Below are 13435 nucleotides of genomic sequence, written 5' to 3'. Positions count from 1 at the left end.
CAGGACGTCTGATTTTTCTTTGAAGACGTTTCGCTTTCTCATCCAAGAAGCTTCTTCAGTTCTGACTGGATGGCGGTGGTGGGGAATGGAAGTTTTTGGGTGAGAAGCGAAACGTTTTCAAAGAAAAAACCAGAAAGTCCAGTTGTCTCTTGAAGAAGATAAAAAGCACCTTTTACCGCTCTTCATTTTTAAGTTTACGGGACGCTGTTCCTCTCGGGAGAGGACGCGAGATGTCTGCCTGTGATTCCCGCGTTTTTCCTTAACTCCGGAAGCGGAAGCCCATGGCAGAAGGCGGGCTCGACTGTTTCCGGTGCGATTTTGGTGGCGGTGAGGACTCCCGACTCTGGGTAGGAAGGACCGATATGGCGGAGCCTTTCGGGAGGCAGCCGCAGCGGGATATTTTGGGTATGGGAGAGTGGATGCCCTGCCTCGGAGAACTGGGGAGGATTCTCCCCCTGGGGCAGGTGGCTCATTTGGAAAGGGAAGCCCCGGTTGTCCAGGTCAGTCATTGGGTGGGAGTCATACTAATATCAAAGAAATAGTCCAATAAAATCGTTAAAGGGTGCAAAATAAGAGGATAGGTTGAAATGTGAATGACAAAAATTAAATTTTTATTTTAAAGAAATAAAAAAAATCTGCAAAGACTTCAGAATTATTTTGCTCTTTATCTTTTCCCTTCCTCCTTTTATTGTCATGTTTAGGTTTTAAGCATCCTTGAAGCAACATGATAGATCCTGTTGAAAACAATTTGTTTGATCTTCCTGATTATGAACACACCCATGATGAGACCTTTCAGCCTCTTCTACCTCCAGACTCTCCAGGGGGGGCAGCTGAAGATGCCTTACTCAATGGAGGTAATTATTCTCTTGGCAATTTGAAATATTATGCATTTATTTGTGAATAAACCTTACAATATTCATTAGGAGTGTCTCCAAAATATATATGCATATGAATGATGAATACTAGTAATACCAGTTAGGAATTATTATTATTATTATTATTATTATTATTATTATTATTATTATTTATTAGATTTGATGCCGCCCCTCTCCATAGACCTATATACTGCTTCACAGTGCTTTACAGTCCTCTCAAAGTGGTTTACAGAGAGTAACCATATTGCCCCCAACAATCTGGGTCCTCATTTTACTGACCTTGGAAGGATGGAAGGCTTGAGCCTTCTCAGATTCAATCTGCTTAACTGCTGACAGCCAGCCCAAACACCTCAGAGATTCTCACTACATCCTGGCGGTGCTGAATTGACCACACACAGGTGGACCCTGGCGAAGGCCTTTAGTTCTGTATTGGCACTCAGAAATTTTAAATTCCTGAGATTGACTCTCCTTCAATCTTAATAAAAGTGCCTGTTCACTTCAAATGGAATCGAGAGTTTTATTCCCCTAAGGCCGTGATGGAGAATCTATGGCACACATGCCGGAAGTGGCATGTGGAACCATCTCTGCAGGTGCGCGAGCTGTCACCCATTGCTCTTTCGAGTTCCAGCACACTGGCCAGCTTCATGTGTGCAGGAGCACTGGAAACCGGAAGTGCAGCTGCCCGAGGCGCATGGTATGCTGAGAAAATTATCTTTTAGCTTCCAGCTCATGCATGCACACTGGCCAGCTGGTCCTTCATGCACGCATGTGCGCCAAAACCCGGAAGGCCATCTTCTTAGTGCGTGCATGCCATTCCTCCGGTTTCTGGCGCATGTGTGCACATGCACATGCCCATTTTGGCACTTGGTGCCAAAAAGGTTTGCCAGCACTGTCCTAAGTGATCAGGCTGGGGCAGGTCTGACATAAACTTTGCCTTCATGTAGCTTTCATTTAGCAGCCTGATTGTTTTTGGTTTTTGAGTGGCCCACAGTGTTCTCATGATTTCCCCCCGGCACATTGCAAAGGCATTTTTCAGCTAGCTGTTTTTAAGGTCCATCTTTCACAGCCTTTTCTTATATGGACTTGATAGGACATATTCATATAAGAGCCATGTTTGCATAGTGGTTATGAGGACCCAGATTATTGGGGACAGATACTGACTCTGTAAACTGCTTAGAGAGGAAGCGGTATTGCTAAGTGCTTTGTTGGCAAGATTCTTCATTTTAATATTTACTCCAGTAGTAGATGCCTCTATCTGTTATGGCTATAGGAACCATCTTTGAACATTTTGAGCCTAGGGAGATAAAAGCCTTGCTTTAACTTCAACACCATTTCTGCCCACTTGCAGTACATTGACCCTGCCTATTACCACTGTCTCAGTTCTTTTAATGTTGACTAGCATGTTAGCTTTGGCATTCTCTTCTTACACGTGCATATATTTTACCTAGATGTATGAACAATTCATGACAAAATATGAACAATTCATGATGAAAGTCCAATAGGTGCAGTTTGTGTTCCCATTTTAAGAATTAAGTTCTGTTTTGCTCACTAGATCCAGAGGGAAATCAGTTGACACAAAGCAAAGATTCTTCAGCAACCACAAGAAGAGCTGTTAAAAGAACCGTACCTAAATTAGATGCTCAAAGGTATGTGGTCATCTTTTTACTCTGTATTATATTTATTCTATGTATTATATCCTATAATATATCTTTTTTATACAAGCCTCAATTTTGCTCTTTTGAAAATGGTTTTTATGATGCCAAACTTCTGGATATTTTTTTCTCAAAGTTATGAGAAACATCTTTGTCGCTAAGTATTGGGGAGCATCTCAGCTGCCTGTAATTTCCACAAGAGTTGTGACATTTAGCAATGAGATTGCCCTGACTTTTGCTTCATGGATTTCTCTTCCCTGCCTGTGAGCTTAATCTCTGCTTCCTATCTTTCAGATTACTCAGGGGAGTCCTTAACTTACAACTGTTCATTTAGTGACCATTTAAAGTTACAACGGTGCTGAAAAAAATGACGGGACCACCTACTACCTCACACTTCTCTGTGGCCAATAAGGGCCCACAGAGTTGGCCTTTTCTGAGTCCCGTCTGCCAAACAGTCAGTTGGTGGGGCTGCACGGAAGGGCCTTCTCTGTGGTAGCTCCAACCCTTTGGAACCAACTGCCCCAGAGATTCTCACTATCCCTACCGTACCAGCCTTCCAGAAAGCCATTAAGACCTGGCTTTTCTGGTGGGCCTGGGACTTTGAATGTTATTAATAGGGTTATTTTATTTTGATACCCTAATTTTTATACTGTTTTTAGTTGGATGGCATACCAATCTTGTTAAAGATTAAACATTAAACTTATGACCAGTTTTCTCACTTGTGACCGTTGCAGCATCCCTGGGGTCACATTGTCAAAATTTAGACGCTTGGCAGCTGGTTCATATTTATGACGGTCGCATTGTCCCTGGGGTCAGGTGATTCAGTCTTGTGACCTTCGGACAAGGAAATTCAATGGGGAAAACCAGATTCACTTAACAACCATGTTACTAACTTAACTGCAGGGATTCAATTAACCACTGTGGTTAGAAAAGTCGTAAAGTGGGGTAAAACTCACTTCACAACTGTCTCACTTCACAACAGAAATGTTGGGCTTAATTGTGATAATAAATCGAGGATTACCTGTAACTTGTATTTTAAAAAAAGTCAAGTCTGTTTTCCTTTTTTGTGTAAAATGTGTTGATTTGGGACTGTTCATAAAGGAATGTACTGTCCCTTTATGAACCCTGCTGGACCTCCAGAGTGGGGTTGTGGGAAGGTGGTTAAATGGCTTGAAAAGTAATTTAACCCAAATGAAAACAGTTCAAAGCAGGGGTCTCCAACCGTGGCAACTTTACAACTTGTGCACTTCAACTTCCAGAATTCCTCAGCCAGCGTGCATGAGTTGAAGACCATAAGTGCATGTGCTGGCTGAGGAATTCTAGGAATTGAAGTCCACAAGTTGTAAAGTTACCAAGGTTGGAGAGCCCTGCTTCAAACAGGCATAACTCCAGCTGAAATTACTCAAAAGTCCTTCTGGCTCAGAGCATCTATTTTCAAATGCCACTAACCTACTTCTCAGAACAGCAAGGATTGGTGGTCTTAATACATAAGTCTAAAGAGTTGTCATGTTGTCGCTGTCGTTCAGTTATACCATAGCAATTGATCAAAGCAGAGCAAAAAACCCTGTTGACTGAACCAGGACTAAGACTCATAAGGTGTTGGCTTTCTCTTTCAAGATCTTGGATGATGGAGTAACTATTTATGATATTTTCCAAGTAACTGGAGACCCTTCTAATGTTTGCAGATTAATTTCACAGCGAGGACTTCCAGCTTTGTGCAATTTGTTCGATAACGTAAAATTCAAAGGTAAAGGCCACGAGGTAAGAAATGGCTGAGAAAGATTTTGTGGATTTTTGTAGTTGTTGCATCCACGTATAATCTGTAATATCTAAAAGTTGTAGCGTTCAAAAATGAAGTTTATCATTGATATACTGGTTGAAAATTTCAGAACTTCCATGACACTCTGTTTAGCTTTATTTAAAGTTGTTTTGCTTATATAGAATTGATTATTTTAAATAATTTTTGTTTGATGTTATACTTCTACAACTGTTGAGGCTCCATCTCAGCAGGCAAAATAATTATTCAAAGATATTCTGGATAACAATGAAATAACAGACATAATACAGGTAGTCCTTGACTTACGACCATAATTGAGCCCCATATTTCTCCATATTAAGTGAGATCTTTGTTATGTGAATTTTGCTCCATTTTCTTGTCACACTTATTAAATGAATCCCTGTGATTGTTAGTAACAGGGTTGTTAAGCTTCCACATTGACTTTCCTTGTCAGAGGGTTGCCAAAGGAGGTCACATAACCCCGGGACACTACATCTGTCGTAAATATGAGTCCGTTGCCAAGCTTCTGAATTTTGATCATGTGACCAAAGGGTCGCAAGTGTGAAAACTGATCATAACTCACTTTTTCCAATGTTCACTAAATGAACTGTTGCAAGTTGAATACTGCCTGCATGCAGTCTGTTGGAATATACATAACAAAGACTGCTCATAAAGGGCTTCCATAACAGATGAGACTCTCAAGCGATCCGTGGCAGTATGACTTTATGCCAGACTACCCCAGACTTTCGGGCTTTGAAGACTGGGGATTGAGGGGTAGGGGAGGCTTGCTTGCTGTTGGCTGCCACTTCTGTGGCTCGGTTCATTCATGGGCCTCTGCCCTGTGGTTGCAACTCCTGCTTTTTGCGATACATAAAGAAGATTCTACCAAATCCTTTGATTTGCTACCGGTACTGCGTACCTGATCGTACCGTACCGGCAGCAGCCCACCCCTGGATGAAGTACACAGAAAAGTAAGTACATGATACCCAGACAACTAATTTTATGGAAGAAATCCATTGCACTAAAAACAAGGATGTAATTTGGAACTTGCAGCCTAATCTATATATAAAGTGAACATAATTGCACATAGCCTGGGGGGTGGGGGTGGGGATTTTTCTGAGCAAAATAAACAAATAAGCATTATTTTTTCATTTCATTTGTTTATTATCAGGAATGTTCAAATTAGTATACCAATGCAACAGGTATTCAAAATCAACCTTTTTTTAGTCCAGGTCAAATAGACCTGGGAACAGAACAAGTGTATAGTCATTGTGCCCAACAAAAACAAAGCACACCCCCCCCCTTCATAGAAAGAACTTAAATGACGCAAAATCATGTACACTGTAATTTCAAGTTTGAGATATACAGGGAAATTTTTTTACAGGGTCTCGAACTTCATTTCTGGGTCAAATAGACCCGAACAGAACAGCAGGGTTAAAGAACATGTATGACTCCCTGTCTAATATAACAACAGCACTTAAGACTTACGTACCACTTCATGGTGCTTTACAGCCCTCTCTAAACAGTTTACAGAGTCAGCGTATTACCCTCAACAATCTGGGTCGTTTTATCAACTTCGGAAGGATATAGCTCATCTAATGATCCTAAGGCCCTCAAATAGCCAGTAAGAGTAAGAATGAAAAGAAAACAATCCTTCCCACCAGCTCAGACCAACAGCCTCCAGACCGAATGCCATCCTAGCTTAATGCCTGGGGAAGATCCTAGTCCTCATGGCCTTTGGGAAGACTAAAAAGGGAAGAGTCAATCCAATTTCCTGTTGCTGCGCTGCTCAAATGTAATCTCCTTTATTTAGGAAGCCGACCTAAAGACGCTTGTAAGGCACATGGAACATTGGGCCCACCGCCTCTTCCCTCAACTTCAGTTTGAAAATGTGGTGGAGAAGATAGAGAGCTTGGGAAATAAAAAACCTGTTCAGGTGAGTGTTAATGGGGGGGGGGGATCAAACCCCTAAGGGAAAGCTTATGCCTCTTGACCTGGGATAAATGGTGCTACCTTTGCCTCTCTAGACATGCTTAAAGAGAATTCGACTTGATCTCCCTCTTTCAAATGAAGATTTCCGAAGTCATGAAGGTACGGCTTTGAAATGTTTACATTTATATTTAGTCTTTAGTTATTAGAAATTAATAGCCCTCAGTTAAAATTAATGAGAATTTATACTGAGTAACTCATAACTGTTAAGCACATAGCATAGGTAGACCTTAGATGGATCTCTGGCCTCACAATCAGGAGGCTGTGAATTCAATCCTAGGTAGAGGCAGATATTTCTTAACAAATCAGTTGTCAATCATCTGAATTTTGGTCAGGTGACCATGGGGATGCTCAACAGTCGTGTGAAAATTGGTCCTAATTTTTTCCGTGCCATTGTAATTTTGAATGGTCATTAAATGAACTGTTGTAAGTCGAGGACTACCTGCATAATTCAGTTCTAGAATTGCTTGCATTTGTGGGGTTTCATTTTGTATCTGGATGCTTGATTGCATAGTGTACGTCAGACAGAGCTCCTTGTCTTGAAAGCCAAACTCTCAAATGTGGTTGCACATTCAGATTTTATAATGCAGAGATCCCCAAACTTAGGCAATTGTTAAGACTTGTGGACTTCAACCCCCAGAATTCTCCAGCCAGCATAAGATAGCTGGCTGGAGAATTCTGGGAGTTGAAGTCCACAAGTCTTAAAGTTGCCAATTTTCAAGATCTCTGATATAATGAAAGTGATTATTTCTGAACTTCTGCATTATCTGGGCTGCTCCCAAGGTTGGCTTAAAGATGCATGTTGCTCACAAGCATTTTTCATGGCCTCTAGAACCTCCCCAAATGTACAAGGCAAAAAAAATATATGTCCCCTTTTTACAATTCTGGGGGTTTTTTAGGGGTAAAATAGGTGATGTTAACCTTGTAGATGCTCCAAAGGTAGATTATGGTCTGACTTTTCATTTACAGCCTTATTAGGTCAGGGATGGACAATTATTTTTTTTAAGGAGCCACATAAGAAATGGAGACTGTTGTGGAGGGGCACTGCCATCTCTTATGCCACCATCGTGGGCTAGAAAGGGACAGGTAAAGAGCTGGATATGGACCAAGGTTATAAGAAAATCGTGGAAATCATTAGGACAGTGCTGATTTGGATTAAACTTCTTTGAAATTGGGCTAAGAGGCTCAGAACTATCTTTGACTTCGAGAGTATGTGTTAAGAGATGAAACGGGATTCGGTTTCTCATTTCCAACAGTTGAAGGCCAGGGAAAACTATCTCAGACTTTTTAAAGGAGTGATATTTATTCTCTTCATTCAGTACCGTTCTCCGAGTCTTCGGAGAGGGGCGGCATACAAATCTAATAAATAAATAAAATAAATAAATAAATGAACATGGGAAGCGGCCTAGAAAGAAAACACATTTCAGGTTACAAAATGTGTGGCTACGATAAATATCGGTTGTATTTGTAAGCAATACAATACATCCCCAGGTAGCCACGCACATTAATGCTATGGTTCCTGCCGACAGCGTCTGTCTAGTTATCAGATTTCTGTGCGATGGCTCCATACATTCATTTATGAAAGGATTGGGCTGCAAGGGAAGAAAAGTGATAGGTTGATGTTTGCTTTGGGATACGAACCCCCAAAATTATATAAATACAGTGGTACCTCGTCTTACAAACGCCTCGTCATACAAACTTTTCGAGATACAAACCCAGGGTTTAAGATTTTTTTGCTGCTTCTTACAAACTATTTTCACCTTACAAACCCACCACCGCTGCTGGGATACCCCGCCTCCAGACTTCCGTTGCCAGCGAAGCACCAATTTTTGTGCTGCTGGGATACCCCTGAGGCTCCCCTCCATGGAAAACCCCATCTCTGGACTTCCGTGTTTTTGTGATGCTGCAGGGGAATCCCAGCAGCACAAAAATGGGTGCTTCGCTGGCAACGGAAGTCCGGAGGTGGGGTTTCCCAGCAAGGGGAGCCTCAGTGAAATCGCAGCATCACAAAAACACAGAGGTCTGGAGGTGTGATTTCGAGGATTTCTGTGTTTTTGTGATGCTGCGATTTCACTGATGCTCCCTTCGCTGGGAAACCCCACCTCCAGACTTCTATTGCCAGCGAAGCAATCATTTTTGCGATGCTGAGATTCCCCTACTGGGATTCCCCTGCAGCATCGCAAAAACACAGATGTCCAGAGGTGGGGTTTCCTATGGAGGGGAACCTCAGGGGAATCCCAGCAGCGAAAAAAGGGTGCTTCGGCAGGCAAAAGAGGTGAATTTTGGGCTTGCACACATTAATCACTTTTCCACTGATTCCTATGGGAAACATTCGTCTTACAAACTTTTCATCTTAAGAACCTCGTCCCGGAACCAATTAAGTTTGTAAGACAAGGTATCACTGTAGTTGGTTTCACAGCTAGGTTTCTATATTATATGGCCACCCCAAAATTAGAGAATATGGGCATATTTACATTTCCTGAAAAGAGGGCATATTGATTTGGGCATTTCTAGCAATGAGATGTGACTTAAAGTTGATGTGGTCCCTGGAATACTTTTTTAAAAAAGCAATTCAACTTAAAAAAATGAAATTCAAGGGTGAAAAAAAAGTAAGGGTCTACATTTAGGCTAGAAAAACAAAATACACAGGTACAGTATATGTGCTACCCTGCTCAACAGTGGTGAGAGGGATCTAGGAGTCCTAGTGGACAACCATTTAAATATGAGCCAGCCTTGTGCAGCAGCTGCCAAAAAAGCCAACATAGTTCTAGGCTGCATTAACAGGGATAGAATCAAGATCACATGAAGTGTTAATACTACTTTATAAGGTCTTGCTAAGGCCACACTTGGAATACTGCATCTGGTTTTGGTTGCTATGATATAAAAAATATGTTGAGACTCTAAAAAGAGTGTAGAGAAGAACAACAAAGATGATTAGGGGACTGGAAACTAAAACATATGAAGAACGGTTGCAAGAACTGGGCATGGCTAGTTTAGTGAAGAGAAGGACCAAGGAAGGTAGTCTTCCAATATCTCAGAGGCTGCCATAAACACAAGGGAGTGAAGCTATTCTCCAAAGCACCTGAGGGTCGGGCAAGCATCAATGGTTGGAAACTAATAAAGGACAGAAGCATTTTAGAACCAAGGAGAAATTTCCTATGTGAGAACAATTAACCAGTGGAACAGCTAGCCTCCAGAAATTGTGAATGCCCCAACACTGGAAGTTTTTAAGCTGTTGGATAACCATTTGTCTGAAGTGGTGGAGGCTTTCCTTCCCAGAATAGGGTTGGACTAGAAGATCTCCAAGGTCCCTTCCAACTGTTATTCTATTCTATCCTATCCTAATTCTATTCTATGCTATTCACTGTAGAGGTTGCCTAGATCAGTCTCTCAACCTCAATCAATAACTTTAACCTGTGTGGATATTATCTCCCAGAATTATTATTATTATTATTTATTGGATTTGTATGATGCCCCTCTCTGCAGACTCGGGGCGGCTAACAACAGTAATAAAACAGCATATAACAATAATCCAATACTAAAAACAGTTAAAACCCCATTATTATAAAAACCAATCATACATACAGACATACCATGCATAAAATTGTAAAGGCCTAGGGGGAAAGCTTATCTCAATTCCCCCATGCCTGGCGGCAGAGGTGGGTTTTAAGCAGCTTACGAAAGGCAAGGAGGGTGGGGGCAATTCTAATCTCTGGGGGGAGTTGGTTCCAGAGGGGCAGGGCCGCCACAGAGAAGGCTCTTCCCCTGGGCCCCGCCAAGCGACATTGTTTAGTTGACTGGACCCGGAGAAGACCCACTGTGGGATCTAACTGGTCGCTGGGATTCAATTCAATTAAAGTTGTTGAAGTTGAGAAACACTGATCTTGCTGATAACTGATTAATAGTGATACTCTTCCATTTAAAACAGGTGAAGATGCGAACAACAGACTAAGCCCAACCCCTGAGGAACCAGTTTTCCCTCCCGAAATGCAGGAGACCCCAAAAGAATCTGGTTCTCCATCTTTGAGTCCTGCCCTAACTGAGGAGCAACAGCAGAGAATCGAAAGAAACAGACAAAGAGCACTTGAAAGAAGACAAGCAAAAAACCAGCTCAGTCAATCTCCCAGTGATGGTGAGTTCTAAGTATCAATTGTGAAAAAAAATCAAGGCATTTGGAATACTAGAATTCTTTGCTATTTAAACAGTGCAAGAAGTGGAAGGTCTTAAGCATAAAACGTATCAGGAAAGACTTCATGAACTCAATCTGTATAGTCTGGAGGACAGAAGGAAAAGGGGGGACATGATCGAAACATTTAAATATATTAAACGGTTAAATAAGGTCCAGGAGGGAAGTGTTTTTAATAGGAAAGTGAACACAAGGACAAGGGGACACAATCTGAAGTTAGTTGGGGGAAAGATCAAAAGCAACATGAGAAAATGTTATTTTACTGAAAGAGTAGTAGATCCTTGGAACAAACTTCCAGCAGACGTGGTAGATAAATCCACAGTAACTGAATTTAAACATGCCTGGGATAAACATATATCCATCCTAAGATAAAATACAGAAAATAGTATAAGGGCAGACTAGATGGACCATGAGGTATTTTTCTGCCGTCAGACTTCTATGTTTCTATTCTGATTTGAGAATTCTGGCACAGCCTGATAGGTCATTATTGGACTTGGTTATAGTCCTCCATGGAAATCTGTAATAATTAGTATGTGTATTCACATTATTTTTTTAAAAATCAAGTATTTTCTGCAAGTTGATAATTATTTCCCCTTTTCAACTAAAAGAGATTTATTCCAGTTCATAAAACTGATGAAGCAATTGGAAAACCGCCATGGTAATTATGTTAGAGAAAAAGAGCTGATGCAGAAGTTGTGATTTTAAAGTCAACTTTTTGTTTCCTTTAGAATTGCCTGCAAATGAAGAAGATGGCACCATTACATCTCAGGAGACGAATGATGTCTGCATAGGCAAAGATGGTGTCCCTTTCCAAGCTACTGAGGATATCCGAAGTAGTACAGATCAAGTGGCCTTGTAGTTGTGTGGAATAGAAATAGCGTAGTTTTGTTTTTACTACAACTGTAGATGTTGAGGCTGGTTAATTTGGCAGCTGCTATAATTATCAGTGTTTTCTCTTTATGCCAACATTTTAAAGAAGTGTTTTCATTTCAGCAGTAGAACGTTTTAAGCTTTAAAGCAACATTTGTACAGCCAACGTTAATGAAAACTATACATAAAAGTCAAATGATGCTATATTTCTACAATTTTAATCTTTTATAACTTTCCCATTGTGAAATATTTGTAATCGCCCATATTTTATACTAGAAATGAAAACAATAAATCTTGGAAACCAGAACTAATATATAAGCTTCAGCCTGGAAAAATAAATCAGTACTGTAATTGCTGATTAAAAGCTATGATGGCCTTCTAGAAATTTGCTATGCAGATCTTCTGGATTTAAAGGCAGGGAATGAAGGAAATGCAGAAATAGTGAACTAAAATCTTTGTTTGCTAAAAGAAGGAAGGGACGGAAGAGAGCTGGAAGGGACCTTGCAGATCTTCTGGTTCAGCCCCCTGGTCAAGCGGGAGAACTTATACACATGGTGGCAAACCTATATGGCACAGGTGCGCATAAAGTCCTCTTGGTAGGTATGCACACCACCACCAGCTGCTCTTCTGCCATGCGCGTGCATGCCGGCCAGTTGGTCTTCGTGCAAAGACCAGCTGGCCAGTGCGCACTGGAACCCAAAATGGAAAAGCTGGCCAGTTGTCCAGCACACATGCACCTGACAACCCAGAAAAGCAGCTTGCCACTTTGCACATGCACACCAGCCAACTGCTGTCTTCTCAGTTCTGGTGCTCCGTGCGATCCAGGTTTGGAAGGTTAACCATCACTGACCTATACTATTTCAGATAAGTGACTGTGTAGATCAGGGATGTCAAACCTGAGGCCTGCAGGCCATATCCAGCCGGCAGGGTGCTTGAATCTGACCCGCAGGGCTTGCCTGGAAATATCAAAGGACCGGCCCATAGTGCCTCTGCTGGCTAAAACGGGAGCTCTGTGGGATCCGTTATTGGTTGGCAGAGTGCTGTACGAGGCCATGGATGCCAAAAACAAGGCACTGCCCCCCCCCCCCCCCGCATCCGTTTGGCTGGCAAAGTGGTGCAGGAGGTCGTTCAGACTGAAAACGGTCTGTTTTGTCCAGCAAGGTGCTACAGGAGGCCTCTGTCCATCTCTCCCCCATGCACCTCGCAAAGAACTATGATGCTGATCTGGCTCTCTAAAGAAATCCAGTTTGACACTCTTGGTCCAGTCTCTTCCCAAAAACCTCCAGTGATTGAGTGTCCATGGTTTCTGGAGGCAAGTTGTTCCACTGGTTAATTGTCCTCACTGTTAGGAAGGTTCTCCTTAATTACAGGTTGCTTCTTTCCTTGTTTATTCCATCCATTGTTTCTTGTCTGGTGCTTTGGTGAATAATCTCCCCCCTTCTTTGTGGTAGCCCCTCAAATACGGGAATAGTGCTGTCCCCCCCTCCAGTCCTTTTGTTTAGGCTAGCCAAACACAAATCCTGCAGCTGTTATTGATTGATTTATTGATTGATTGATTGATTGATTGGATTTTTATGCCGCCCCTCTCCAAGGAGTCGGGCAGCTTACAACAAGATGCTCTTCTCTGAACTTTTTCCAAAGTTTCAACATCCTTTTTGTAATGTGGTGACCAAAACTGGTTGCAAAATTCCACTTCATGCAGGTCACAACTAATACTTGAGCCTTTTTTTATAATAATAATAGTAATAGTAATAATAATAATAGTAATAATAATAGTAGTAATAATAATAATAATAACATTTGTATGCCGCCCCTCTCTGAAGACTTGGGGCGGCTCAACAATAATAATAACAATGTTACAATGGAACAAATCTAATACAATAGAACAAATATTTTATCTCCTGTTCAATCGTACAATTCCCAGAAACTGGACAAGCCTCTACGGGTTTTTTGCTGAAGCTTTCCAGAAGTGGTTTGGCATTGCCTCCTCTTTAGGCCTGAGAAAAAGTAACTGGCTCCGAGTCTTTGGAGAGGGACGGCATACAAATCTAATAAATTATTATTATTATTATTACCCAGCTAGCTT

The 13435-nt window shown here is 41.5% G+C and overlaps 1 protein-coding gene and 1 non-coding gene across 4 annotated transcripts; both read left to right on the top strand.

Moving 5' to 3' along the window:
* The first annotated feature begins 262 nt into the window (after positions 1-262).
* Positions 263-11660, top strand: TIPIN (TIMELESS interacting protein). Of its 3 annotated transcripts, none has more exons than XM_070762064.1 (8): positions 263-347; positions 702-854; positions 2428-2521; positions 4213-4288; positions 6118-6240; positions 6332-6395; positions 10222-10425; positions 11208-11660. In XM_070762064.1, the coding sequence occupies exons 2-8, from the start codon at positions 725-727 to the stop codon at positions 11336-11338; spliced, it is 822 nt and encodes a 273-aa protein (XP_070618165.1). In that variant the 5' UTR covers positions 263-347; positions 702-724; the 3' UTR covers positions 11339-11660. The 3 variants fall into 3 exon arrangements, with proteins under 3 accessions (XP_070618165.1, XP_070618167.1, XP_070618168.1); XM_070762066.1 differs by having other exon boundaries at positions 284-405; XM_070762067.1 differs by having other exon boundaries at positions 332-500.
* On the top strand, positions 7733-7866 carry LOC139173648 (small Cajal body-specific RNA 14). Its single transcript, XR_011560080.1, has one exon. It is a non-coding gene; the product is annotated as a small Cajal body-specific RNA 14 (non-coding RNA).
* Positions 11661-13435: the final 1775 nt, after the last annotated feature.

The sequence above is a fragment of the Erythrolamprus reginae genome, chromosome 10 (assembly GCF_031021105.1).
Source record: "Erythrolamprus reginae isolate rEryReg1 chromosome 10, rEryReg1.hap1, whole genome shotgun sequence".
Lineage (NCBI taxonomy): Eukaryota > Metazoa > Chordata > Lepidosauria > Squamata > Dipsadidae > Erythrolamprus > Erythrolamprus reginae.
Note: the sequence above shows the minus strand (reverse complement) of the source record. Positions and strands in the feature narration are given on the sequence as shown.